This window comes from Mus caroli, unplaced genomic scaffold (assembly GCF_978045245.1).
Source record: "Mus caroli unplaced genomic scaffold, Mus_caroli_1 scaffold_15, whole genome shotgun sequence".
Taxonomy (NCBI): Eukaryota; Metazoa; Chordata; class Mammalia; order Rodentia; family Muridae; genus Mus; species Mus caroli.
The window spans coordinates 75,553,370-75,580,893 of NW_028227270.1; the positions used below are offsets into that span (position 1 = coordinate 75,553,370).

At 48.0% G+C, this 27,524-nt stretch overlaps 2 protein-coding genes across 11 annotated transcripts in view; one reads left to right on the forward strand and one right to left on the reverse strand.

Moving 5' to 3' along the window:
* Positions 1–14,508, forward strand: part of Atxn1 (ataxin 1) — a 405,898-nt gene extending 391,390 nt beyond the window's left edge. For all 10 annotated transcript variants that reach the window (XM_029468382.2, XM_029468383.2, XM_029468379.2 and 7 more), the window contains 2 exons: positions 2,321–4,328; positions 10,195–14,508. In XM_029468382.2, the coding sequence (XP_029324242.1) occupies positions 2,484–4,328; positions 10,195–10,725 (2,376 nt within the window). In that variant the 5' untranslated portion in view covers positions 2,321–2,483 and the 3' untranslated portion in view covers positions 10,726–14,508. The remainder of the gene's footprint in view (positions 1–2,320; positions 4,329–10,194) is intronic.
* Positions 14,509–21,378: 6,870 nt separating this feature from the next.
* Positions 21,379–27,524, reverse strand: part of Gmpr (guanosine monophosphate reductase) — a 39,283-nt gene continuing 33,137 nt past the window's right edge. The window contains exons 8-9 of the mRNA XM_021180306.2: positions 25,111–25,270; positions 21,379–21,888 (exon numbers count right to left, since the gene is read on the reverse strand). Coding sequence (XP_021035965.1) covers positions 21,708–21,888; positions 25,111–25,270 — 341 coding nt within the window. The 3' untranslated portion in view covers positions 21,379–21,707. The remainder of the gene's footprint in view (positions 21,889–25,110; positions 25,271–27,524) is intronic.

Sequence of the window (27,524 nt, forward strand, 5' to 3'; positions counted from 1 at the left end):
CGCACGCGCACACATACTACACACACACACACACACACACACACACACGCACACACTAAACTGGATGAGAGCCATTTGGAGTTGTGTGATACAGGGATGAGGAGCTGAGCAGAGGATTATGCTGCACTGTGGATCTTGCTGTTGGTTCTACAAGGACATAGCTTGAATTGTTAAAGACTGGGAGCTTACAGTATGTGTTTGGTTCCGCTTGGTAAGGGCTTACTTAGAGTTTTCATTTTGATTTGTTTTTTTGTTTGTGTGTTTGTTTGTTTGTTTGCCTGTTTGCTTGCTTACTTTTTCTGCCCCTTTAGGCAGGGTCTTTCTTGGTAGATCAAGCAGGCTGGTCTACAAAGTTCCAACTTTCCTGCCCCAGCCTCCCATGGGCTGAGATTACAGACACTCATGACCACACCCAGTTTGAGGGTCTGTTTTAAAGTCAGATCATAGGAAACAGAATCTGAGGAGGAAATGTATTCATTCAAGTTCCAACCCCAGAAAAACAGCTCCCCAGATCAGAGCTTTTGATGTTGTTTCCCTCTGCAGCTTCACCGTGTGGGCAGTGCTCCTATCTCCTGCTGCTACCGTGCTTCACACTGGTCTTCTTGGCAGTCTACCCTGTGCCAGGTAGACATTGCTCACACAAGGGTGGTGACTCAGGATTCAATGTCTCTCTGAGATGGAGGCAGGGATTGTTCCCGTAAGAGCTCCTGGCATTGCTAGGTTTGGACACGTGGCTGCAATTTGTCTGGCAAATATTTCATCCCCTGCTCATAGTGAGCAGGTCTCTGCTGGGGAGAAGAGGAGGAGATTTGGAGAGAGAATATTCAGAGACAAACTTGGAAGAGAAGGCATGTGGGTGAAGCAATGCCTAACTTTTATTAAGGAAACTTTCAAAGCCTGGGTTCAACTTTACTTTCATATTCATGTTCCTTTTTATGCAGCATTTTTATGAGACCACATTTTATACTGTAGCACAACGAAGCCTAAAGTTGTAGTCATTCTCCTGCTCCAGTTTTCAAAGTGCTGGAATTACATGAGCCACTATAACAGGGTTCATCTTACATATTATGTTTGGTTTATTAAAAAAAAAACTAGAATAGTTTTTGTAACTATCTCAAAGTCGACTTACTGTTTCCTTATAAGTGACTGTACATGGGATTCCCTTGAGACTTATAGTGAGAAGAATTATTTTGGGATACTGCTGCTGAGTTGGGGTACATGGGTGTATTGTGGGAGGCACTGTTAGAATAGGGGACACTACTGTAGATTGACTGTAGCCCTGAAGCCAGGTGAGTTTGGGTCTGGCATCAAAGCTGCCCAAAGACTCACTGGCTATCTCTATTCAAAACTCGCTCCTTCACAAAACAATTGGGATCTTATTGAACTGAGATAAACTTACTCAGGTAAAGAAATGACAGGGAATTGTACCAACCTTTCTGTGTAAACAATTTACGGAAATGCATCATCTACCAAAAAAATGGGGGGGGGGGGGGCTGTGATCCTAACTTTTGAGAGGCTGAGGCAGGAGGATCATAAATTCAAGCCAGCCTTCATTGCATGGCCAATTTGAGGCCAGCCTGAGCAACAAGAGATGCTGTTAAAAAAAAAAAAGTGACCATCCACCCTCCAGAAAGAGAAGAAAGGGGCAGAGGAGGAGAGAGGAGGCAGAGAAATGTTTGAGTTGCTCAGTTGCCTACTCTATTTTGTTAAGAAAATGCATCTGTGCTGGAGACGTGGCCGGTGGTCAAGACAGCCGCTTACTGCTCTTCTAGGGGACCTAAGTTCAGGTCCTAGCACTCACACTGTGATTCACAGCTGCCTATAACTCCAGTGTCAGGAGACCCAATGCCCTCTTGTGGTCTCTGTAGGCACTGGCACATAGGTGGTGTGCATAAACTCTCACAGGCACGTGCACAAATAAATAAATAAATAAATCATAAGTAAGCAAATGTTTAAGAAACTTAGTCACTATTACTGGCTCTTTAGACCAGGTAACATTTTATCTATTTTAACACTTAGGCCATAATCTGCTTTTGGAATTCCAAGTGAGAGGGTCTCTCTCCTCTTAGTCTTGTTGGTAATAGTGTTTTTGTTGGTTGGTGGGTTGATTGGTTGGTTTGGCTTGGTGGGGTTTCTCCCCTGAGAGCTGACGTTTTGATTTTTTTTTCGTCTTCTCTTTCCTTTTCCCATCCCCCATGTCTCATCTCCTCCTCCTCCTCCTCCTCCTCCTCCTCCTCCTCCTCCTCCTCCTCCTCCTCCTCCTCCTCCCCCTCCCCCTTCCCCTCCTCCTCCTTCTCTTCCTCCTCCTCCTCCTCCTCAGAATCCGGAGCTGCCACTGCCAGCTTAAAGAACCCACGGGGAGATGATTCCCCATGAAGGGCCTGGATCCCCTACAGAAATCCAATGTGACTCTCTGTTTATCAGACTAAAACCAGAGCCGGCCAGCCAGTGAAACAGCCACCGTGGAGGGGGGACGGCGAAAAATGAAATCCAACCAAGAGCGGAGCAACGAATGCCTGCCTCCCAAGAAACGTGAGATCCCTGCCACCAGCCGGCCCTCAGAGGAGAAGGCCACTGCTCTGCCCAGCGACAACCACTGCGTGGAGGGTGTGGCCTGGCTCCCCAGCACCCCTGGCATCCGCGGCCATGGGGGTGGGCGGCACGGGTCAGCAGGGACTTCCGGGGAGCATGGTTTACAAGGAATGGGTTTACATAAAGCACTGTCCGCAGGGCTGGATTACTCCCCACCCAGTGCCCCCAGGTCAGTCCCCACAGCCAACACGCTGCCCACCGTGTACCCTCCTCCTCAGTCAGGGACCCCGGTGTCTCCTGTACAGTACGCCCACCTTTCGCATACCTTCCAGTTCATTGGGTCCTCCCAATACAGTGGGCCTTACGCGGGCTTTATCCCTTCCCAGCTGATCTCCCCATCAGGCAACCCGGTCACCAGTGCAGTAGCCTCAGCTGCAGGGGCCACCACTCCATCACAGCGCTCCCAGCTGGAGGCTTATTCCACCCTGCTGGCCAACATGGGCAGTCTGAGCCAGGCACCAGGACATAAGGTTGAGCCCCCTCCGCAGCAGCACCTCGGCAGGGCTGCAGGATTAGTCAACCCGGGGTCCCCTCCTCCACCCACCCAGCAGAACCAGTACATCCATATTTCCAGTTCTCCACAGAGCTCTGGGCGGGCGACATCTCCCCCACCCATCCCGGTCCACCTCCATCCCCATCAGACGATGATCCCTCACACACTCACCCTGGGGCCTTCGTCCCAGGTGGTTGTGCAATACAGTGATGCCGGAGGCCACTTTGTTCCTCGAGAGTCCACCAAAAAAGCCGAGAGCAGCAGGTTGCAGCAGGCTATGCAAGCCAAGGAAGTCCTGAATGGGGAGATGGAGAAGAGCCGGAGGTATGGGGCGTCATCTTCTGTGGAGCTGAGCCTAGGCAAGGCAAGCAGCAAGTCAGTGCCTCATCCCTATGAATCCAGGCATGTGGTGGTCCACCCAAGCCCAGCAGACTACAGCAGTCGTGATACCTCCGGGGTCCGTGGATCTGTGATGGTTCTGCCTAACAGCAGCACACCCTCAGCCGACCTGGAGGCCCAGCAGACCACGCATCGAGAGGCCTCCCCATCCACCCTCAATGACAAGAGCGGCCTGCACCTAGGGAAGCCGGGCCACAGGTCTTATGCGCTGTCCCCCCACACGGTCATTCAGACCACACACAGTGCATCGGAGCCTCTCCCGGTGGGCCTACCAGCCACGGCCTTCTACGCTGGCACTCAACCTCCTGTCATCGGCTACCTGAGCGGCCAGCAGCAAGCAATCACCTATGCTGGTGGTCTGCCGCAGCACCTGGTGATCCCAGGTAACCAGCCCCTGCTCATCCCGGTGGGCAGCCCTGACATGGACACGCCTGGGGCAGCCTCGGCCATCGTGACGTCATCACCCCAGTTTGCTGCAGTACCTCACACGTTTGTCACCACCGCCCTGCCCAAGAGCGAGAACTTCAACCCGGAGGCTCTGGTCACCCAGGCTGCCTATCCAGCCATGGTGCAGGCCCAGATCCACCTGCCGGTGGTGCAGTCCGTGGCGTCCCCCACCACGGCGTCTCCCACGCTGCCGCCATATTTCATGAAAGGCTCCATCATACAGCTGGCCAACGGGGAGCTGAAGAAGGTGGAAGACCTGAAGACGGAGGATTTCATCCAGAGTGCAGAGATTAGCAATGACCTCAAGATCGACTCCAGTACTGTGGAGAGAATCGAGGAGAGCCACAGCCCCGGGGTGGCCGTGATACAGTTTGCTGTTGGTGAACACCGAGCCCAGGTAACCCTCACCAGGGTCATACAGGTAGGGGGCCCCTACTCCCGTTCTATCATCTCCTGGTATGGTGATTGCTTTTATCAGGTAGGGTTCCCATGGTAACCTGGGGACCGAGGGGTGTGTGTGGAAGGAGGGAGGGAGGGAGGGAGAGAGAGGGAGAGAGAGAGAGAGAGAGAGAGAGAGAGAGAGAGAGAGAGAGAGAGAGAGAGAGAGACTGAGATTCTTCAGTGCTGAAGAAGAGTTCCCTTAAGAGAGAGCCACCACAGATAGTATACTTGGCAGGTCCTAAAGATGGGTTGGGGGTGGGTAGGGCTCTTGTTCTTCTAGGTTTGGGGGGTCATATGAGGAGTAGGTAGGGGTAGTTTAATACCACATGACCTAAACTACATGCCAAAAGTCACTTGCTTTACTCTGGATCCCATAGCTGAGCCATGCCCCAGGACAATGTTCCTGAGCCTGCACAGCAGGTTTGGCCTGGGAGCCCCACAGGACATCAGATTTCTTTCTTTGGGCTAGTTCCCAAATATATCCCACTTCCTGTTCTCCTAGTATTGAGCCATAAGCCTGGGGCATGGCTCAGCTATGGGATCCAGAGTAAAGCAAGAAAAAGAAAAGAAAAAGGAATTAGTATCATGGTATGATGCAAGTTTATGAGCTGGGGAAATGCATTTGTAGATACATCAAACCCAAAATGTCTCAGTGTGTCCTCCATACCCGGTGGCCCTGGCACTTGGCACAGTGTTCACTATGCTGTAAGCAACGTTGACCCTGAAAAGGGAGAGGTTTGCTTCCGGAGAGAAAATGCACCGTTGTCTGCTCCGGAAATAATTTACAGAAGAAAGTCTTCTCAACCTAGTCAGAAAGATGGCTTTCTCTGTGAAGCCAGCAAAGCTGCCCTGAGCCTGCCTCTCTCCTTGTTGTCTGTCCCTGTGCTGAGGAAGGCCATTGCTCCCACTTCTACTAGGCAGTCCAAATGGACACGCTAGCTTGCATGAGTATGGGTATCCAGCCAGCAGTAGGAGCCAGATATGAGTGAGGACCAGAAGCCCACCCCTTCAGAGCAGCATGAGGACCTGTGTACAAAGTTAGAAATCAGCAGCCGTCATCACTACTAGGGAAGCTCCTGTCCAAGAGCACACCACTGGGTAGCCGCCTTTGGCTTCTGTCCTCAGTGCCTACTGGTGGGCAGCAGCCCCTGGACATCAGCTTTTCTGAAGAGCACCCAGGATGCACTCAGCAGCACCTTGGTAAAGTGTGCCATTTGTAAAGTGCTCTGGCCCGCTGCTGCCGCGCTCCTCCTCCTCGATGCTGAGCTCTGTGTTATTAGGGCTGTCTGTCACTTCCCAGATCCTCCTGAGGTGACTGCTTCCCTTGCTTCCTTGGTGGCTCCTTTATATTCACTGTTGCTTCCTTCCCCCCGTGTGGGCAGGTGCACACACTCCCGTGGTGGGCTAGGATGCTGTGCTCGCTGTGTGTAGATGGATGGCTTTTCTTTTCATTCCGCTATTTCTCAGTTTGACTGCGGTGGACTGTGAGTCACTGGTGGCGATGTTTTAATGGATTAGCTGGATCCTAAAAATAGGCCAGGCACTCATGCAAGCAGTAAATAAGCCTGAAGAGTCAGTCCCTTAGCTACCAGGAGAAGCATGCTCAACAATATCTGCTGTCCAGGCTGGTAGAAACAAAAGCAAATCCATCAAAACACAAATGGTCCGTGGCCTGAGTGAAGGCCATGTGCTAGGTCTATGGACCAGCTGTAGCTGATACCTTCCTTCCAATCAGTTCTGATGTCAAGAGGCTCTCTCTAGGAAACGGCATCAAACCATTCTTGTGTGTCTTTTGATCCACGAGGTGGCACAGGACTGTAGTCCTAGCTACCTAGGCAGGAGGATTACTTGAGCCTGGAAGTTTGAGAGGAGCCTGGGTATCGTAGCCATCAAAATAGAAGAAACCTGCTGCTCTTCAGCCATTTTAGGGTGTAAGTGTCCACTACTTGATGGTCTTATTCTTGATGACAAGTTGCTTTAGACCATGGTCTTTACGGCTTGGCTTTATTTTACTTTGTCTTAAGGTATCACCTAACCTGACCTTAAACTCTTGGCAGTCCCCCTGCCTCAGACTTCTGAGAGCCAAAAATGCTCCCACAAAAAGGCTAAGTCATGTGACTAGAGGCTTTAAATAGAACGCTCCCCGACCCTTTCACACTTTACTGAAGAACTTGAATGGTTTTATTAATGATTTTGAAACACTGAAATCAGTAGCTCACTCTCGGCCCCCTTCATCCTCACTGTGGAGTCCTCTGCTTTGCTTTGTGTTGGGAACATAGTCCTGCAGTTCCTTCTCAGAGGAAAAGAGCAGGTTAAAAAAAAAAAAAGATTTTGTAATTTCACACCGCAGGCAATCAGGAGCTCCACGCTCAGTAATCTAACCCAAAGCAGGACTTACTCACTAAAAGCAGCCTCAGGGATGCGGATGGAGATGGTGCTAACTTGGGTTGTGAGAGGAACGCTTGGTGAGGCAGACACCCTTCACATTTGTGAAAACAGGAAGCCTCCGGAAGGAAGAAGAGACATGTTTAAACAACAGACGTTCCCTCTTGCTTCTGCCCTGCTTTTGGGGAAATGTCCATATGTGTGTGGGGGGGGGGGATGCAGTACTAATCTAAGATTGAAATATGCAATCAAACAGCAGAACTATCTATGTGTGCATAGTGTTTAGATACAGTCCTTGTTGACTAACTCATTACCGGGATTTTATGGCGTTTCTCACATTGACGAGCTAAGTGCAATGTGAAAAGCTAGTCCTTAACTGTGATATAAATGCATGGTTATGAGCCAGGAAGTGAGGCCTCGCTGCCTCCATGTCTGGCTTTCTCCATCCAGAAGGACAAGTGATTTCTCCATTGTCTTCAACCGTGCCCTCTGCTGGTCACCTCTACCATTGCAGTGTTTCCTGTTTCTAAGTCAAGCCATCTCTTAGAGTTTTACTGAGCATCGCTTACATCCAAAAGCATCTTAGACTCTAGGAATAGCAGTGTAAGTTTACAGAATGCTTGAGAAACTCTAGGAGTAAAGTACAAAGATAGTTTATCAAAATAGAAGCATTCTGGGGAAGATACAATGTTTATAAGAAGGAAGTTAGGGATGGATGGGGCACTGTCTGAAACAGGATGTCAGGAAGGCTCTGTCTGAAGTGCACAGACTGGGCAGGAGGCAAGTATCTTTAGAGTTAAATGAGAATCCAGTAAAGTTTGTCTGCGATTTAGATGTGGATAATGGAAAGAAGGAAGAGAAGGCATTGTGATTTCCAGGGTTTGGAGCCAAACGACATGAAGAATAAGGATGGAGAGAGAACAAGGGAGCCACTATCAGGAGGTCTGTCTCTCTCAGAGACATCTGAATGGCTGTGTGTTCAGATAACAAGTAGCCAATACCTAATCTATAAAGCCCTGGGAAGATACTGGTCTCTGGAAGATAAGGACCTCTGTCTTATGCAAGTCCCTTTTCATGGTCTCTCTTGCTGAGTTGAAACTGCTGTCTGACCCAAGAATGTTAAGTCACCTGTTTACCATATTGTAATGCCATGTAGGTCAAATTCAGGAGGGTATAGAAGAAAGGGAGTATTTGGGGTGAGGGGAGGGGTCTAGGATTTAATCCTAATTCCATTGGCTAATAACTATAACATTAGGAAGATGATTTTCCTTATCTATTTAGAAAGCTGAAATGATACTATTTGTTTCACTAGCATGCTATCAGCATTCAAAAATACCTTTGTGATTCGGAGCATTTGACAGACAGTAAGCACCCAGAAAGAACATGTAATAGAATGCCTTTTACCTGTTCCTTGACTCTCTCAGATGTGTAAACAATGCATGTTGATCATTTGCACACCCAACAGATTCCTGCCTACCTTGTCTCCTAACTCCCTAAGTCCCATCAGTGCTGACAATTACACTGCCTGGGTCCTGTGCAGGTGATCCTAGCTGCTGTGAATGGGTAGTTACAAGGGCCATGTCATGTCCCAAAGATAGCGATACACAGCACTCCTTCCCCCCTCCCAGCTCCTAGTCTCTCCACCCACCCTCTTCTGGGATGGTCCTACAGCCTTGGCAGGGGTTGATATAGATGTCCTATTTAAGGGCAAGCACTCCATAGACACTTCTTCTCAGCATGTGAACAAGTTTAATGAGTCTCTACGTTAACTGCTCATAGCCCAGAGCCATGAGATTTCCCTCCAAATGACATGTGCTGTGATTTTTTTTTCTTTCTAAAACATCTTTCCATGGTCTATGGATCCAGCAAAGAAAGGAAGCTTAGTAATTCAAGAAGCCTGTGTAGTGAGATGAGCTCAGGGGTGAAGCATGAGACGTTAGCTCTCAAAACAACCTGGCGGCTGGACCATATCTGTCCCTGTAGTGTCTACTCGCAAAAGCCCTCCAACATTGCCCCATCCTTCAGGCCCGTCTTCTAAGAAAGACCTCCCTACTGGTCCCAGCCTTTATAGATGATGCCCCCCTTAAATTCATTGAACACATAAAGTTCATTGGTTCTAAGGATTATATTCATCCCCCCTTAAAGTGATAGGAACTCACCAGCAAACAGGCACATACTGTTCTTCACAGAGTTTACCTAACATCTCAGTCTGACCAATATTTAGCATGACGATAGCTGGCCTTTGGAGTCACCCGCAGTGGACACAAGTGGGCACTTTGTGGTTGCTGGGCAACCAGTAGATGGTTTTAACAGACCCCCTACAAACCTGGTATTTGGTAGAATGCTTTGAACGATGTAAGGAATTTATATTTGTCTCAGTAGCTTCTGCCCAGGGTCTGCGTATGGCGAGTGCAGCCGTGGCTGCAGTTAGCATGCTCCGTTCAGAGTATCGCTGTAAGGCGAGAGGCTGTAAACAAACTCTCAGTTTTTTCTTCTTATCTAGCCTATGGGTGTCTGTGTTAAATAAAACACTCAAGGGGACCTAAGGAGATAGCTCAGTTGGTAAAGTTCTTTCCATGCAAACAGAAGGACTTGAGTTTGATCCACAGACCCATGTTTAAGGAGTATAAGCCAGGCAGTGGTGGTGCACGTCTTTAATCCCAGCACTTGGGAGGCAGAGGCAGGCAGATTTCTGAGTTCCAGGCCAGCCTGGTCTACAAAGTGAGTTCCAGGACAGCAAGGGCTATACAGAGAAACCTCTCTCTCTCTCTCTCTCTCTCTCTCTCTCTCTCTCTCTCTCTCTCTCTCTCTCTCACACACACACACACACACACACACACATACACACACGGTGGAGTGTGGAGGCATGTGCTTGTAACCTCTGCACCCACTGGGGAGGCAGAGATAGAATCTGCAAAGCTTGCTGACCACCAGATGATCTCCAGGCCATTGAGACACACCCCCCCCCAGGGTGTCTGGGGTGGCTGCAATTACAGTATTCTGTCAAAAAGCTAGCATTTCTCAGTGCTTCTCCCATCCTCTGGCTCTTATGTCCCCCGACACCCACCCCATCTCTCCCATGAGGCTTCCTGAGCCTTCAGGAGGGGGTTTAATACAGATATCCTGTTTAGGGCTGAGAACTCAGTCCTTATTCTCAACACTTTGACCTTCAGGTCATTGGTAGTAGAGGTATGGCCACTATTAAGTTTCCCGTGTTCCAATGGATGGGCCCACACCTGTGCACTTAAAGAGAGTAAGAACCACGTGGTTTTAGTGGGTTATCCTTGAAGAATTCACACCCAAGGTTGAGCTCCAGCCTCTGTGCATACACGGTTTTCTGTGCACACATACACATATACGTGCACATGTGAACACCACGTATGAACTGTTTTCTCATGTTTCGTTCCCTTTTCCTCCCTCTACTTCTGTTTCCACAGGTCAGTGTCGAAGTTTTGGTAGAGTATCCTTTTTTTGTATTTGGACAGGGCTGGTCATCCTGCTGTCCTGAGCGGACCAGCCAGCTCTTTGATCTGCCGTGTTCCAAACTCTCTGTTGGAGACGTCTGCATCTCGCTCACCCTCAAGAACCTGAAGAATGGCTCTGTTAAAAAGGGCCAGCCTGTGGACCCTGCCAGCGTCCTGCTGAAGCAGGCAAAGACCGACAGCCTGGCTGGCAGCAGACACAGATACACGGAGCAGGAAAACGGAATCAACCAGGGAAGCGCCCAGGTGCTCTCTGAGAATGGCGAACTGAAGTTTCCAGAAAAAATAGGATTGCCTGCAGCACCCTTCCTCAGCAAAATAGAACCGAGCAAGCCCACAGCCACAAGGAAGAGGAGGTGGTCGGCGCCGGAGACCCGTAAACTGGAGAAGTCGGAGGATGAGCCACCTTTGACTCTTCCCAAGCCTTCGCTCATTCCTCAGGAGGTTAAGATCTGCATCGAAGGCCGATCTAACGTGGGCAAGTAGAGACCGTGCGGGCAGCGGAGGCCCGGGCCTCCTTTTGCTGTCTGTATCCAGATTACTGTACTGTAGGCTAAGTAACACAGTATTTACATGTTACATCCTCTTTAGGTTTGTATTCTAACCTTGTCATTAGAGTCAAACAGGTGTATCGCAGGAGACTGGTGCGTTTGCATTGTCTGCAAGGGTCTGTTGAGGAGCTGGTGGGTGGAGGATGGTCAGAACCGTGTCCGTGGAGCTCCGGGGTATCCTTGGTGGCCCTGAATGTGGCTTCATCAGCCCCTGCCTTCTCCGGCAGCTCACAGAGTCGAGGGGCATCAGTTCCCGCTGGTTTCAAGAGCAAACACAGTGGGAAGTATCCTGCAAGGGAGTGTCTGGGTGTGCGTCCCTTGTGAAGGAGTGCGAGTGAGGGTGTCTCTTTCTCTGCCTCTGTCTCCCTCACTTGCTCCCTCTCAGTGTGGGGTTGGGGGACCTGGGTTTCCCTCCTGCAAAGTCATCAGGAACCCAGCTTCCAGGCATTGTAGGGAGGCATCAGACAGGCAGATGGGAAACTAGTTTCAAAGAACATGGTTCTCTCCAACATATTTTACAATAAAAAGCAACTTTTAATCATAGATATATAGATATATATATATATATATATTTCCCCCCATGGGGCCTGACTGCACTGAGGTTTTTTTTGTTTTGTTTTGTTGGTTTTTTGTTTTTGTTTTTGTTTTTTTAAGAGCAGCTGCCACTTGCAGGATTTCATTTCTGCTTTACCCGGTCCAGTCCAGTGACATCATCAGTCGTCATGGTGGGCAGGGAAAGTCCTTGCTCAGGTCACTCCTGGTCAGGCAGGTAGCAGTGGGGCGGGAGGGACAGAGGGAGCACCCACACTGGTTTCTGTGCAGTGTTAGGAAAAGCAATCAGGTTACTTGCATTGATTTTTGGCTTCCAAGAAGGAAAATGCAAGCCCTGCTTCCCGAGAGAGACAGCTTCTCCGAGCTGTGCCGGCAGCATCTTTTCTATATTTTAGGTCTAGTACTGTTCATGACTATGGACAACTTGGGTGCCGCTTTTTTTTTTCCCCTCAATCCCAGTGTAACATGAGGAGTTAGATCTGGAAGATGCTACTCTGTTACTTTATCTCGCAAACAGTTAAAAATGCTGTGCAGGCTTCTTAACCAAGCATCTTGGTCTGTCATTCAACAAGTACTGTATCTCACTTTCGACTCTTTTTGGGAAAAGAAAAGAAAAGAAAAAAAAAAAGACAAACCTAGGTTGCTTTTGTTTTTGTTTTTTCTTCTCAACACTGTAACTACACTTCAGCTCTGCTCACAAGCCAGCAATCGAAAACTCCAATCTGGTTTAAAGGGATGAATGTGAAGTACGAACTAGCCCGTGACAATATATGACTACCGAGTACTACCTGACGGCAGGCACTTGTCACTTTGATGTTGGAGAAAGAGTTAAAGGCATATGCAGAGTTGGCAGAGAAACTGAGACAAGACACAGAGGAAAAGACACTCGGTTGTGTCCAGTGTTTTTAGGACGAACTCCTAAAGAACTTTGCGATTTGCACATCTTGAGTTTATAATTTGTGTGATATTCCTGCAGTTTTTATCTAATAACATTGTGGGAAAGGTTTGGGAGGGTTACAAGAGCATAAGTAAATGTAGCAAAATTACTTTCTAACCTGCCTAGACCCTAGGCCCTTCTTAGAAGGTTCTGTCCCCTTTGAGACTTCATTTTGTCATTTACCACATCTGTCACCAGAAGCCAGGTCTGAGGGTCTTCTTCAGCGCCATTGAGTTTCCCATATAGACATTTTACATATATGAGCAAGTATTTTCATTTCTGGAAAAAAAAAGTGTTAATTTTTTTTTTTAAAGAAACTTAGGTTTCTATTTGAAATCCAACTAGGATTTAACGTTTGGTACAAAACTCCAGAAAGGATATTTTCATAAAGTCACAAGTTTTCATTCCCAGAGGCCAAAATATCATTTGTGGGTTCTGAGTGTGTCTTAAAGTACTTTAAACCTAGTTTTATAAATAGGGAGAAGTTTTTAAACATTCTTACTTGGCTTGCTACAACTAACCTAAGTAAGTACTTATTTGACTTTTCTTTTTAGCAATTTAAAAAGAAAAGATTTCTTCCATTTCTCAAAATAGGAAAAAAAAAAAAAAAGACCCTCCCCTGGCAACCTGCATATTGGCTATTCAGTCTCCATTTACAGTGGCATTTGTTGCAACTAATGATCTTTTTCCAGACCATTTTCTGGGATATACCAAACACCTTTGAGTAGGTCCAGAATAGCTGGCCTCTCCCTAAACTTCATCGCCCTCTCTGCCCGCTAGCAGAGCTGGGTGAGCCCATTCTTGCAATCAGATGCTTATTTAGTGCTGTGATCCTTTTGTTTTATTTTATTTTTTTAATCTTTCTGTTCAGAGACCTTGCTTGATCTTCCCTATATCTGCTCAGGGCACTGGCACTTACTAGGTTTTCGGTTTTGTTTTGTTGTTTTATTTTGTTTTAATCTCCAATGGTGAGAGGACTAGGAGGTTGCCACAGAGGTGCTGTGTGCCAGTTATCTACAACAGCCCCTGTGAGCTCAGAAAACACACACACACACACACGCACACACACACACACTCTGCTCTCTGGCTAACTCCGAGGATTGAACTGACTGCATCCACTAAGCCGACACTAAAACAGGTAAAAACACACATGGCTCAGAGCAATAGGAATATCATAACTTGTGGTTCTATTTCAGGTATAGGAATTATACAAATCATTGATTCTTCCGAAGCATTCGTCCCATCTCGTTCTCTGGCTCCATTAGCATGTGCAATACTTTGTGTGCCAATAGTGTGCTATCTAGTTAAAGTTCATTCCCTTTTGGCCTTTTCCTTGTTCGGTGGGCTGACCTTTCTTCCCCTCGCTGGCCAGAGAAAGGCTGGAGGAGTGAGCCGGGAGAGGCGAGCCCCTTCCATTTCTCCTTAACACCGATGGATGCAGAGTGCTAGGGTAGGCAGCCTATGGGAGCCTGTGTGTGTCTGTCACCAGGACACAGTGAGAGCCAGCCAAGGAGACCTGAGGGAAGCACTTTGAAGGTCCATCACCACACTCGGCAAAGGCCCCTCGCTCTGTAGTGAAGCCGGAACGGAGCCAGGAGGCAGAGTGGCTCCTAGGACAAACTCTGGAGCGGTATGGTCTTCAGTCAACTCATTTTCAGTCTCTTCTGTGTCCTTGAGACTTTGATCCCTGCCTTTGACACAAGCAACTTATTGCATATGTGTGTGTTCTGAGCATGCCCACCAGTGGCTTTGGAGGGGACCACCTGGCAACCACAGTCACCATTCCCTTGGGACAGCTTTCTCTTCAAACAGGAAGACCACACAGAGGCAGGAGCCACCTCTTATTTGCAGACATTGGTGGGGCCCTCCAGGCTCCCGGAGCACCTTCGGTCAACTGCGTAGGGAGCACAGTCATAGCAGTGCCCTTATTGGACAAGGATCAGCCACGCGCCTCTGTACCTGTCCTCTTTGCAATATTTACCATCAGCCGTCTTTCCTTCTTCTCTTTCCTGCTTTCCATTTTAAAACAAAGTAACAGCAGGCCTTTTTGTGTTTACAACGAACACAATCACCAAGAAATTAGTCAGGGCAAAAAGAAAACATAGTAATATTACTCATAAGAAATCAGCAAACAAGAACCTCTTTCTAGGGATTTCTAAATACACAAGGTGACTGTTCCTTAGACTGTTTAACTTTAGAATTATTTCAGTTTGTCTGGGCCACCTTGGGGGTCAGTGGGATGGGGTGGGGACTGGGGGGGGGGAGAGAAGGCCAGGGATACCACTTACCTCAAATCTTTTTAAAAGTGGAAATCCAAATTGCATTTGGGGGAGGGTGGGGAGGGGGGACTTGCAGGATAATCGTCTATGTTGGTCACATTTTGCTTTTCTGGATTCATCCAACTCAGTTTGGGATGGCCTGATGTTTGTGGTGGTGGCAACAGAACGTCCTTAACTCTGAACCCCGACCTTGTATGTTTTCTGTTAGGTGAGCTTGTTGGGTTCCTCCCCTCCCCCCTTACCCCATAAGGAAGTGGCAGTGTCCTTCCTTCTCCCTTGCAAGGAACCCTGCAGAACCTTCCACACCTCTTACTCAGGGATGGGGCTGGTGTGTGTGTGTGGAACACAGATGTGTTCAGCAACAGCACTTTGGACTGCTCTGGAGTAGGGTTGTACAATTTCAAGGAATGTTTGGATCTCCCCGCACCGTGTGGATTGCTCCTTAGCTACTGCACCGATTGCAATATAAATGCTGCACGTTCAAGACGAGCAGTAGCTCCTCGTAATCAGAAGAAAAAAAATATATCCATTCTTTGCACATAGTTTGATCTTTACTGAAATATGTTGCCAAAATCTGTTTTTGTTCTAGCTTTGTATCTTTTCGTTTCTTTCTCTCTCTCTCTCTCTCTCTCTCTCTCTCTCTCTCTCTCTCTTTTCTTTTAAGGAAACAATTGAGGATACCTTGTAACATCTGTGACTACTGAGGAAACCTATTTTGTAGATAGATGCTTTCGAAGACACTAACACCTATTTCAGACAAGGGTGAGGAGGCAGAGCTCTTGGGATAGAAAGCCAGACTTTGTAAGTTGAGTTGGTTGGCATGGCAACTGTTTCCTGAGCCACAAGCCCCTCAACCAACTGGTCTGCTCTCTCTTGAGAGCCCTTCGCTCCTCATTTCCCAGTCACCCCCTTTGACTCCAGGGGAATACAGGGCCTCCAGTCTCCGGGTCCGATCCAGTTTCTTTGGTGGTTGAGATGAACAGCAAGAGAATCATATTTTGTTGTTTTAAAAGTGGAGCAAAGGCCTTTGCATCCACAGTTGTGTTTTGATGCCAGGATTTCCGAAATAGAAAATTTAAGGAAAAATCGAGTAATAACTATAGAGAATCTACTTTTCTTTTAATAAAGCACATGGGTATGACCTGTTGAGTTGGGTTGGTTTTCTCCTGTCCATGAACAGTGTTGTATTTCTGTTCCTAAGGCAACTCGAAACAGTTTGCACACCTCTACTCTGGAGCTGGGATTTCTTTCATAGATGACCTCGCTTCAAATGTTACCTTACTGATAGGCTTTTTCTTGTAGCGCTATACCTTGTGGGAAGTTTTTTTGTTTTGTTTTGTTTTTTTCTTTAAAGTACACCCAATTTGAGCAGCTGGGGGGTGGGGGAGGGAGGGTTGAGGCACTCACTTTGGGGGTGGGAGGGTTACAGATAATTTTTTTAAAAAAAATTGCACAAAAGAAAAATGAATGTTGAAATGATTCATTCAGTGTTTGAAAGAGACAGATCTGTTGAAACTATGAGTTTCATATTTTGTGTGTAAAAAAAAAAACAAAAAAACAAAACAAAAAAACAAAACAGAGGAGGGGTTTGAAAGTTACATGTTTGGGGGTTTATTTTTCCTGTATATAGCAATTTGTTGTCTTGATCATCAAATTTGTATGGTTATGGCCTGGAAGAATTATGATGTCAGAGGCTCTTCAACTATACCGTACCTATGCTTACTGTTCTGTTTTTGTTACACACGGCTCTTGTGTGAAGGATGGGGGAACTCTGTATTCCGCTATTTGAGGATACTGTCCATTCCTAGGCCGAAAGTACTTCCCTAAGTTCCCTTCTTAAGCCATTGCAACTTTACTTTGGATGATGTCTGACATTTTCAGCACTTCCTGTTCCTATCAACCCAAAGAATATAATCCTGAACATGAAGTGTTTCTAAAAGGGATCCTCCTTCCCAGTAGACAGAAAAAAGTCGAGCCTTTCTTCTGCCTCCCACCCCAGACCTCATTCCTACAGGGGTAAAACACCCATTTTGGCTTGAATGCCTGGCTTTCGTTTAGATGTTTCTCAAGTAGAGGCCAGACGAAATGCAGAACGGTTTCTCAGAGTTATATTCCTGTTCAGCAGATGCGCTGGGTGGTGCAAACCAGACAGCGTGGGGGCAGTCAACAGACCCTACCTTTGATTCTTCAATTTGGGTTCATGTCCGCTCCCTTAAGGCGCAAGTTCTTATTGCTTAGATTGACCTTGACAAAGGCAGAAGCGAGACATCGGGTCAGCTTTTCACATCCTGACACATGCATACAGGAACTTCACCTGTATTCAGATGAAGTGTGTTTGGCCAATAGATACCGTCTACATGATACCAGTCTCTAAGAACTTCCCTAACACTTTTTAACTGAAAGGAGTTAAGTCTTCCACTACAAATCACTTGGAGACTCCATCCACGCATGTCTTCTTGTCCCTTTGCTGCCTGGATGGCTCATGTGAAGGCCTGTGTGGGAAGCACTGTTTACAGTAACCCTTACCAAGATAACATACTGTCCCCTAGACTACCGAGCTGAGGTGACACTGGCTTAGAACTGTTGGAGTGAAAGATCAGTTACTAAGAAGGTTGGTGCACAGGTTTTCTCCAGTTCTTACAGGAGCCCCCTGCTCGGAAGTTATCCTCCAGTCCAAGGGTGGGATGAACTGTTGAGTCCATGATGAGGCGTAACCATGGCAACCCACCATAGTCCCATTCTGTGACTACTGCCCCCCCCAACCCACACTGCTCAAGTGTGACCCCAGGTAGTGTCAGCAGAAAGGGGGTTGCGGTGGAGTCCTGTCAGTATTTATGGTGGCCTTTCGGTAAGACAGTCTACATCTCTAACCAGTGGAGTCTTGGCCCTCCAGAACCTGAGATCTGCACCAGTTGAAGGGTTTTAACATCAGGTTTCCACACCCTCCAATTTCCATCCATTGCCTCCCCACAGGCCAAGCGGAAACAGACACCAAAACTTGGGCTGAGGGCACTACCATGTGGAGAACTAGGGAAAACAAATTTTTTTTTTTTTTGCACCTTATTGAAAAGAAACTTTTAAGTGCATACATAGTTAAGAGCTTTTATCGTGACAGGAGAACGTTTCCATATGCGTGCATACTCTCTGTAATTCCAGTGTAAAATGTTGTATTTGCACTAGCTTTTTTAAAACAAATATTAAAAAAATGGAAGAATTCATATTCTATTTTCTAATCGTGGTGTGTCTATTTGTAGGATACACTCGAGTCTGTTTATTGAATTTTATGGTCCCTTTCTTTGATGGTGCTTGCAGGTTTTCTAGGTAGAAATTATTTCATTATTATAATAAAACAATGTTTGATTCAAAATTTGAACAAAATTGTTTTAAATAAATTGTCTGTATACCAGTACAAGTTTATTGTATAATACTCGTACTACTAATAAAATAACAGTGCCAATTGCAAACCTGTGTCTTCGCTGTCTGTCAGATCCCCAAAGAAAGTGGTGGCTGAGAAGAGGGGAGTCCCTCTTCACTGACCTGTCCACATCACCTCAGTGCACCCTGGGGAGACCGGTGTGAGATGAGGCATGACTGTCTCTAACCTGCCATCTCCTCTCTGCTCAACATTCTAGGTTTTTCTTCTCAAATGACTGGCACGCTTTGTGCCTAATGTGGCATTTATCAGTGACATCTTCAGTTTGGCTCCAACTGGTAAGTAAGCTGTGGTTGCTTGAGTAGGCTTCCCTGAAGTGCATACTTCTTAGAAACCTGTGGAACAGAGGTCTTCCTGCATGAGAAAGCCTGCTCTGCATCTGTCTCGGAAGTACTGTGCACAGGCTGGTGTTGGGCTCAGCTTTGGGAAGGTGTGGCTTGGTGGTGGTTTAGGAAAATCATTACCCCCGCAGCAGCAACCCCCAGGTATGCCCTGCTCCTATCCACACGTGCCGATGTCGTTCTTCTAATTGAAATTGGAGCTCACACTGGGGAGAAGATGCCAGAAACAGATGAGAGTTCTCACTTGGCCAGGGAAGAATGGGGACCCTTTGCTTCTATTTTCTTCTTCCTTATATTTTTGAGCTATCCAATTAGGACTCATCCCAACAAAACAGGCAGCCTAGGCTACATAGTAACAAATCAGGCAGCCTAGGCTACATAGTAACAAATCAGGCAGCCTAGACTACATAGTAGCATGTGACTCCTGAAACAAGGGTCTGGGATTCTACACATTGTATTTTAAGCATGTGGGAAAATAAGTAGCATGCCAGGAAGCCTCAGTGAACCAGACTAGAAGGGCTGTTCCTGGTATGCAATGGGCAAGCCTTCTGCCTGCCCATGTGATTAGATACTAATAACAGACTGTTTATAGCTAACAGTTATCCTATGGCTAGGATAACTCAAAAGGCTGATTAGGAAAAATACATAGCTTACTGTGATACCCTGAGACATGCCTTGAAACTCTAAGAAGCATTGCTCCAGACCAAGACCAAGATTCATGCTCCCCTGCTCCAGGGTTATGCTTGCCTTCCAAAGAGAATTCCCTCCTATACCTATGACCTAATAGGGAAATGGGGACATTTATGTCTCTGCTTCCCTGTCTGCAGAGATGTGAGCAGGCAGCCTCTCATAACCATAGCCACTTCTGCCATCATTGCTCCCATTCCATCACAGAAAGTTCCGTGCATGGGCAACGGGCCTTCTTTGTCCGTGTTGTTTGCCTAGACTGAAGGATGCTCTCACAGTAGATCCTCTAGGCTCATTCTGATCACTTACTCTAGCCAAGGGAATGTGTGTTCTTTTTATGAAGCCTCTGTTTCAAGATAATCCTGGTGCCTGGGGTTTTGCAAGAGCACGTTTTGGCCTTCATTTGCTTAGAACTAGATAGCAAGGGGCCTACCTTTGGCTACATAAAACCACCAGTCTGCAAGGATCCTTACAGAGCAAAGTGGCATTTGTCACTGCAGGGAGAGGGAAACCGAAGCCCAGGCCAAGCCCATCCTGAAGCAGCACCCATGTAGAGCATGTGCTATATGGAGCCTTTGGGGGCCATGTCCCCACAGTGATGCATGATGCAATGTTAATTTAACACAGGGACCAGGCCTATAATGTTATATTGAGCTGTTGAGGTATCATATTGAGAATCTGGGGGAAATGCACAGGTCTGAAGAGACCTGCCGATGCCAGTCCACCTGAAGGGACTTAGGACTTCCTTTCCTTCTTACTTATTCTAGGCTCATTAAACTGACTTAAATATGAAACACATCCTCCATAGGGTGTATCAAGGGAGGCTGACACTAGACACAGATAGGGCGGACAGAGTGTGGGGGTCCTCTACACAAGTGCCACATCCTGTTTGCCTTGAATACCCCTCTTCTTGCAACAACATGTGTGATGATTCATCCTGCCAAGCAGACGAAGGTTTAGAATCACAAAGGAGATACAATTATAGGTGTGCCTGTTAGGGTGTTTCTGGAGACAATTAGCTGAGTAGCCCCATCCCACGGGCTGGGGACCTGGACTGGATAGAGGGTGAGGGCAACGGAGGCAGGAAACCAAATGGAACAGGATTTCAATCATTTGCAGAGATGTAAGCAAGCAGCCTTGTGTTCACAGTCACAGATGCCGGCCACTCCCTACTGTAACAGACAGTGTCATTTGAATTTTCCCTGGAAGAAACCCTTGCTCCCTTAAGTTGCTCCTTTCGGGGGAATGTGGTCATTGTGATGGGAAAAGTCATGAATACATCCAGCACGCAGCCTTCCCAAGTATGCCACTCATATTTCTACGGGTCTAAGAGCAATGCTTCGGGGCTCTGGGAGGAAGGCTGGAGGAGGGCTCAGAGTGCCCTCTTCTCAAACGTTAAGTGCAGTCGTAAAGTACCTGACTGGTAATGGGCTGGGCACCCTGCCCCCATGTACTGGTGTAGCTACATCATCAGATATGGTAGGCACCAGACAATTAATTGATCCTCACTCAGCAATACCGTTCTCCTCCCTGGAATGTTATATTTGCCTTTTCAAAGAAAAGGCACACTCCTGTGCCTGCTGATAAACCTTGTTAGGAAAAACCACCCGATTCTCAGAAACACTAATGCTTTGACACTGCAGGGCAGCTCCCTGGGCTAAGTAGGGCCTTTCTCCAAGACAGAGTCTCTCTTACCAGGCAATAATGGCCACCCTCCTACATAGCTACTTCCCAGGAAGTATTCATACAAGGGACTTTCCGTGACTCACAATCTAAGCCCCTTTAGGCCTCAGAGCACTTGTCTTTCAGCAAGGCTTCTTCATGGCTTTTTCATAAAACATCTGTGAGGCTTCAAGATGGTTTGTAAACACTTGGAGAGGGGTCAGCCTGGCTGAGCTGCAGCAGGAGGATTGCAAGTTCAAAGTCAGCCTGGGCTAACAGCTAGATCCTGACTTTAAAAAAGAGAGAGGGCCAGCCAGCCTGACAAGTTGGAGATCAACTGCGTATCTGACATACTACACAAAATCCCAGGACAGGTCGAGCTTGCTAGCAGCTCCAAACAGGCTAGGAGACAAGCTAACAGGGTTAGACAATTCATGTCCATTGACCCTGCGACCTGAGAGCCTGTGACCCTGCTCATTGCATTTTTTTTTCTTCCCAGCAACGAAAAGCTACAGGTAGCAGTAGGTGGGTTGTGAGCTTTGTAGGCTCTTGCTCAGCCCCACACCACACTCCCTCTCCAACCAAGGGGCCTTGTGTGTTAACCATTGAGGTTCACTTACCTGACTGGGCAGGCTTTCCCAAGGCTTATGAAGCTCTATAGGACTGTGCTCCTGAACACGCAAACTCCAGCACTCAGTCAAGATCATAGCATTATATTAAAAGTGAAACCATTGTCCTTTAGAAAGAAAACTAATGGCGGACAGAAAGGAGGGTGCAAGGGTTGGTTGAAACCAGGAGGCAATGAGTTCTAGGAGCTGACCCGGGCCCCACGAGCGCCCTGCTCCTGGGCCCCACACAGGCACTAGGGCAAGCCCCAAGGTCTCGGGCTACAAGATCAGGACAAGGACTCAGTCTCAGCATCTGTGATAGCAGCCAGCCTGCCAAGGCAGATAAGAAGGGGAGGGGCGAAGCATGGTGAAAGGAGGCTTCCACTCAGGCTCAACACTGAGGTCTGCATCCCCAAGGTTAACCAAACACCGTGTTGTGCTGTTGGGTCACCCGGATGAACGTGGCTCTCCTGCTGAGCTCTTTGAGCTTGGCAGCCCCGACGTAGGTACAGGTAGAGCGCAGTCCTCCAAGGATATCCAGAATGGTGTTCTCCACGTCCCCTTTGTAAGGCACTTCCACGGTCTTGCCCTCAGAGGCCCTGAGGAGGGAAAGGAGAAGGGTGAGGAGGAATAATCTTATTTTTTCCCCCTTAATAACCAAGGTGGAATTCTCCCTGCTGTAGCCTTCATTCCTTTGACAACAGTATACGTGCAAATGGAGTGTTTGGGACATTTTATGTTCCCCGGCACCACCTATAAAACCACTCCTGCTCTTTCCTCATAAGCCCCTCCCACCCCCGTTCTCCCGCCCTTTTGGTCTGTTTCATTGTGATCCATTGAGCTGATTCACTCCGTAGGGTTATGTCCTAGAGCACGGGGCACCTCACCACTGGTCACACCATTGAAGAAAACGACTCCCCCTGGCAACCATGAATTGCCCGTAACTCCTTGGAGACGGGTGGGGTGCTGCAAGGCCCTTCCCCATCCAGTGCCAAGTCTTACCCAGCTAACAAAGGCTTTGGTGAGTGTGGGAATGGTGTCAGCAATGTTAAACCCACAGGGTGGTGTTTCACCCACTCTGACATCCCTACTGAGACCCTGAAAGATGAGGTATTCCTCCAACCCTATAGGAACTTCCCTGTTCACGGAGGAAAGAGAGGTCTTGGTTAGCAATGAGAGCCCCCACCCCTAGTCCCCAGTAGTGACATTCTCCCCTAACCATATTCTTCCACTCTTATGGTTCCTATTTAGGAACCAACCACCAAATAGCCTAATTCCTCCCTGGGGAAAACAGAGCCGACTGGGCTGCCTCCCGCCTGCTACCACCTCCCGCCACATTCCCTCCATCCATCCATTTTGGCTGATAGAAAAAGCACAGGGCTTGCCTTCCTAAGCATCAGCTCTATGGCTGCTGTGTATCCTCAGGGGAAGCATCATGGGAAACACAGGCCTGCCTAAGACCTACAAGGTTCTGCCTTGAAGATGCAGTAACTGCACCCCCACAGCCTGCCAGTCCTTTGCCAGGGATGCCCTTCGCCAGGTTCTACCATGTGCCAGGTCCATTTGTTTCAGTCTCTCAGACACCCATTGCCCAGAGCCGGGGTTGAGAGGTTATGCGCAGATAACACTCAGAACTGCAGGTGGTATCTCCACATTTTCAGAGCCGTGCATAGAAATTCAGGCTGGGCCTAATGTGCAAACACTAAGCGACATCAAGCTCTCCCCTTGTCCTTCATCCCAAGAACATCGCAAAACACCTTGTACAGTACGTCAGACCTTGATCCTGAAAAATGGAGACAGGCTCTGAGCATGCTTGCACAGAAGCACTGCAGAAGGCGAGGCCCCAGGCAAGCCCTAACAGGTACCTAAAAGTTCTAGAACTTTCTGTGCCTAGTCATTGGCTAGAACATAGGAACTCAGTCTGAAACTCACTGCCTAAAATACAAATGGAATGTGAACTTGTCTTCACCTAACGTGTGCTCCCACACTCTGCATGAAGTCTAACACCTTAAATCATGGGCTGGGTGACAGGCTGTTTAGTGGCTAGGACAGAGGGCATCTGACATGCCTAAGCTGGCTCAGATCTCAGAGCTCTGTGACCCGAGAGCCACATACCTGTGTGCACCCATGATGGCTGCCATGGCAGATGGTTCAAGACCTTCCCAAGTTCTTTCCTCTTTGCTAAGGTGATGGCATTTTTTTAATGAGTAACCCACTGTGGGACCCCAACGTCTACTCACTTGTAACACTCATGTAAGTGCTAATGACTGACGAGAGGCTACCACAGCACTAATGACCAGGCAGCAGTGAAATCTGAGGTCAGAGGAGGGATTTGAACTCATGTCACAATGTTACGGCAAGGTTGCAAGTGGGAGAGAGACAGCAGCAGGATAAGGTGGTGATGCTGTCTAACTGTGGGTGATAAGGCTAACTGTGGGTGGAGGTCCTGCCTCCTTCAGCATTCTCAATGAAGAACTCTAAGATCTGAACCCGCTTCCCAAACTGAGGCTCGGTGTTTCCCTGACACCTCCACCCTGCTGAAGTCCCCAGATGGCTTCTCCCTCAGCTCCTGGCTTCTGTATTGTCACAGTCTGCCCTGCTTTTCTCTGTCCACTGCTATTTTGGGAGGACTCGCAACAGCTGGAAGGTGGGAACATATACTTCAAATGGAGCACAGAATGGCTACTCAACCACGTGGCTCAACATCATCTTGGCCCAGCATGCCACATGGCCCTCAGAAGGTGACTGTGCCTGCTGGAAAGACAGTGGGCTTCTTGGCCGGAGAATCCAGGAACCATGATAGCAGGAAGGGGTCCGAAAGCAACACTAAGTAAGGGCACTTCTCACTGAGACCAACTCCATACCTCTTGCTCACCCAGCTCCCCCTTCCATGTTTGTCAAGGTTCCCACTTGAAGAGAAGTGACTAGAGGAAAAGGCAGCTGCAATCAGCTTGTCATACCTCCCACCCTACCCACTACTGCCACTCAGTGGAGTTGTGTGGCTTCTCCTTACATGAGGTGTCAGAATCCCACACCCTGGGAAGAAATTTGGGACTGTTGGGCAAGTGTCTGGGCACAGAAGGTGTGAGCCAGCAAGGAGTAGGCTTCCCATCCTCGTGTGAAGCCAGCTTTTCTTTAAGCACGTTGAGACATTCTGCCCCACGTCCTTCACGGAGTCTATCCTCAGAGCTGGCTCTGATGAGCTTCAGGGGTAAGCTCTATGGAGCAGGGCAATGCACCAGGTCTGCTCTGATGTGGATTTGTTTAAGCATCTATGAGGCTACTCTGGAAGTGAATGGAAAAGACCAGGTGGCCTTGGTGAAGTTGGGAGTTTTAAAACTGCGCCTCACCCTAGAGTCTTGATTCTGCAGTCAGGTGATCTGGTTAACCAGCTGAGAACATTGCCTGTGTCAACTGTCAGAGCCCGCGGGGCAGTAAACGAAACACTGTAGATGACAATATCCTCCATGAAAGCTCCTGTCTGTTTGCTACACATGAACGACCACTCTTCATCCTCAGAGAGTGAATTACCTTAGGCTAGAGATGGAGGGTGACAGAGGCTGTTCAGGGAGGGCTCTTTTGAGACAAGGCAGGACTCATGTGTAACCACAGGAGGCTGGGTCATCCCCTCCCTGGCTTGGACCTTGTAATCATACCTCTGCCTGTCCCACGCTTGCTGTGGTAAATGCTAGCAGAATGTAAGTCAGTGCTTCGTACAAAGATGCTGGGTCTATATTTCTAGCCCCTCCCATAAAGGACAAGAATACACAGTGGCTCTAGCCAGACTGGTGGACACAGCCTAAGCCATGCAGTAGCCATACCTGTACTCGGCGACGCCTCCCGCGTGTTTCTTCATGGCTGTGTCTGAGCTCATGCCATAGAAGAGTTTCAGCTTCTGCCCGTTCCTCTCGATCACCTCACCTGCACACTCGGTGTGCCCTGAAAACATGCCTCCCAGCATGACAAAGTCTGCACCAGCTCCTACACGCCAACGAGTGGACAGAAGGACAGGGCAGAGGTAGGCTCAGAGAGTATAGCATCTGGAAAGAGGGTCTTGCCCATTTCGTGCTCCCTGACTCTAAGCATGGTTCCGTGTCCTTCTAAGACTGGAGACTGAAGGAAATGAGGGAGGGGAGAGACAGTCAGGAGTGCCTTGAATGGATCAAGGACTGGCTATGAAACCTTCCAAACAGGTCTTGCTCCTTTACATCCAGAAAGGCCTGGAAGATTGCGTGCATCTTACAAAGCATATCCTCTGACCTTGAATTCGGTACTCTGACTGCAGGCTGGGGATGAAGCTCAGTTTCCTATCATTCAGGAGGCCCTGGGTTTGATCCTAGCATAAACCAGGCCTGGTACCATTTGCTTGTAATCTCAGCACTTTGGAGGTGAAGGCAGGAGAACAAGAAGTCACTCAAGATCATCCTTGGCTATATATATAGCTAGCCTGGGCTACTTGAGACCTTATGCCAAAACCAAAAACAATTCAACAAAATTTCAAGTGATTTTCTATATTGCTGCCCTTGGGTAACTATGGGTGTCAAATATGATGTGTTATACAGTTCAGTTTGTGTGTTGCAAGCTGAGGCCTCTGGGAAGTCATGCAGGTTACAGACATGAAGTTCTCGGTAGCCCTGTAAAACAATTGTTCTTTCCCTATGTGATGGCTCAGTCAACCTGTAGGACAGCAGGAAGATCCTCTCAAGGGCTCAGGCAAGTACTGATGCATCTTGGGCATCCCAGTCTTCTCAGCCATGAACCAAATTAACTTCTGTCAACTGAACAGTGGACTAAGAATCGAGACACTAACAATGACTTTTCCCTCGGAGTCACCAAGGGTTCCATTTGGAACTAAACTGGTCCATAACAGAATGCAACAGCATCTTTTATTTGTCTGATATAACTGTCATCTCCGAGGCCCCCTGCCTCAGTCTGCTAACCTAGGCCTAGCCCTGGATAATCTAACCTAGGCCTAGAATGTCTTCAGCTTCTGAGACTTGCTGCTGAATAAGCTCACCCTTTCTTGTTCTGTCTGAACTCTGGCTAGCTGGTTTAACTCAGCTATTCTGACTCAAAATTCCTCTCCAAGCTGGCAGCTTCACTCTGGACCTCTAACTGAATTGCTCTGCTTGGCCTCAAACTCTGAAAATCTGTTCCCATCTTCTGGCTTCTTCTCATCCTCTGGCTCGTTTTGTTTTCCCCTGTGTCGTAGCTTGTTCTCTCTGCAACCTGTCTCTACAACTCTCCAGTGAAACCGTCTCTTTCCTCTCTCCATCTGTGTGGCTCCTCCTTATGTTGCCTCTCCTCTCTCCTCATGAGAGTTGGGCATGTCCTATTCTGTCAAATCTTTCTCTGATTCGTCACATTGTCTGCCACTCAATTAGACATCGCTTTCAAACATGGGTGGCTTCTTCTACAAACTAAGTTGACCTTCATTGTTTGGGATTAAAGAGGTGGACTAAGAGCATGTCTATATTCCAGCTAGAGGGATTAGAGGTGTGTGCTAAGGACTGAGCCACACCACAATTAGAAACTGTTCCCCCACCCCATTCCCCATCCCCCAAGTAAATAACACAATCTCAGGGCTCACAGTGTGATCAAATATCCTGCAAATGGATGCCGAGTAATCAGGGTGAATGACAGACCAATAGTAGGTGAGAAGCAGCCTTGATGTCTCTGCTGGGGTCATCTGAACACTTATAAGGAAACACACACACACACACACACACACAAGCCCAGGGTAAGCACTAAGTCAATTCTACTCTGCTCCATCTGTTAGGTGATGCTGTGTGGAGCTGACCCTGATAAGCACGGCATGGACTCCACAGTGTGCCACTAGCAGCTCTCAGACACCAATGCTGACCCCCGCCTCCCGCTGTGATTTTTTTTCTTGGTTTGTCGAGACAGGGTTTCTCTGTATAGCCCTGGCTGTTCTGGAACTCACTTTGTAGACCAGGCTGGCCTCGAACTCAGAAATCCGCCTGCCTCTGCCTCCCGAGTGCTGGGATTAAAGGCTTGTGTTACCATGCCCAGCTCTGCTGTGATTTTTAAGGAGGCAGTGAGATGTGTAGTCTGGCCAGACCTTCAGATGAAGAAAGTCACCAGCAGGAACCCCGAGCACAGATCTGCTATGCACAACTGCTTAAACTGGTTCCCGGTGATTTGTATTTCTCAACACTCAAATTGCTTCCCAGCTGGCGTTTCCTAGACAAGGTCCCTCTCTCTTTCCTTGGTA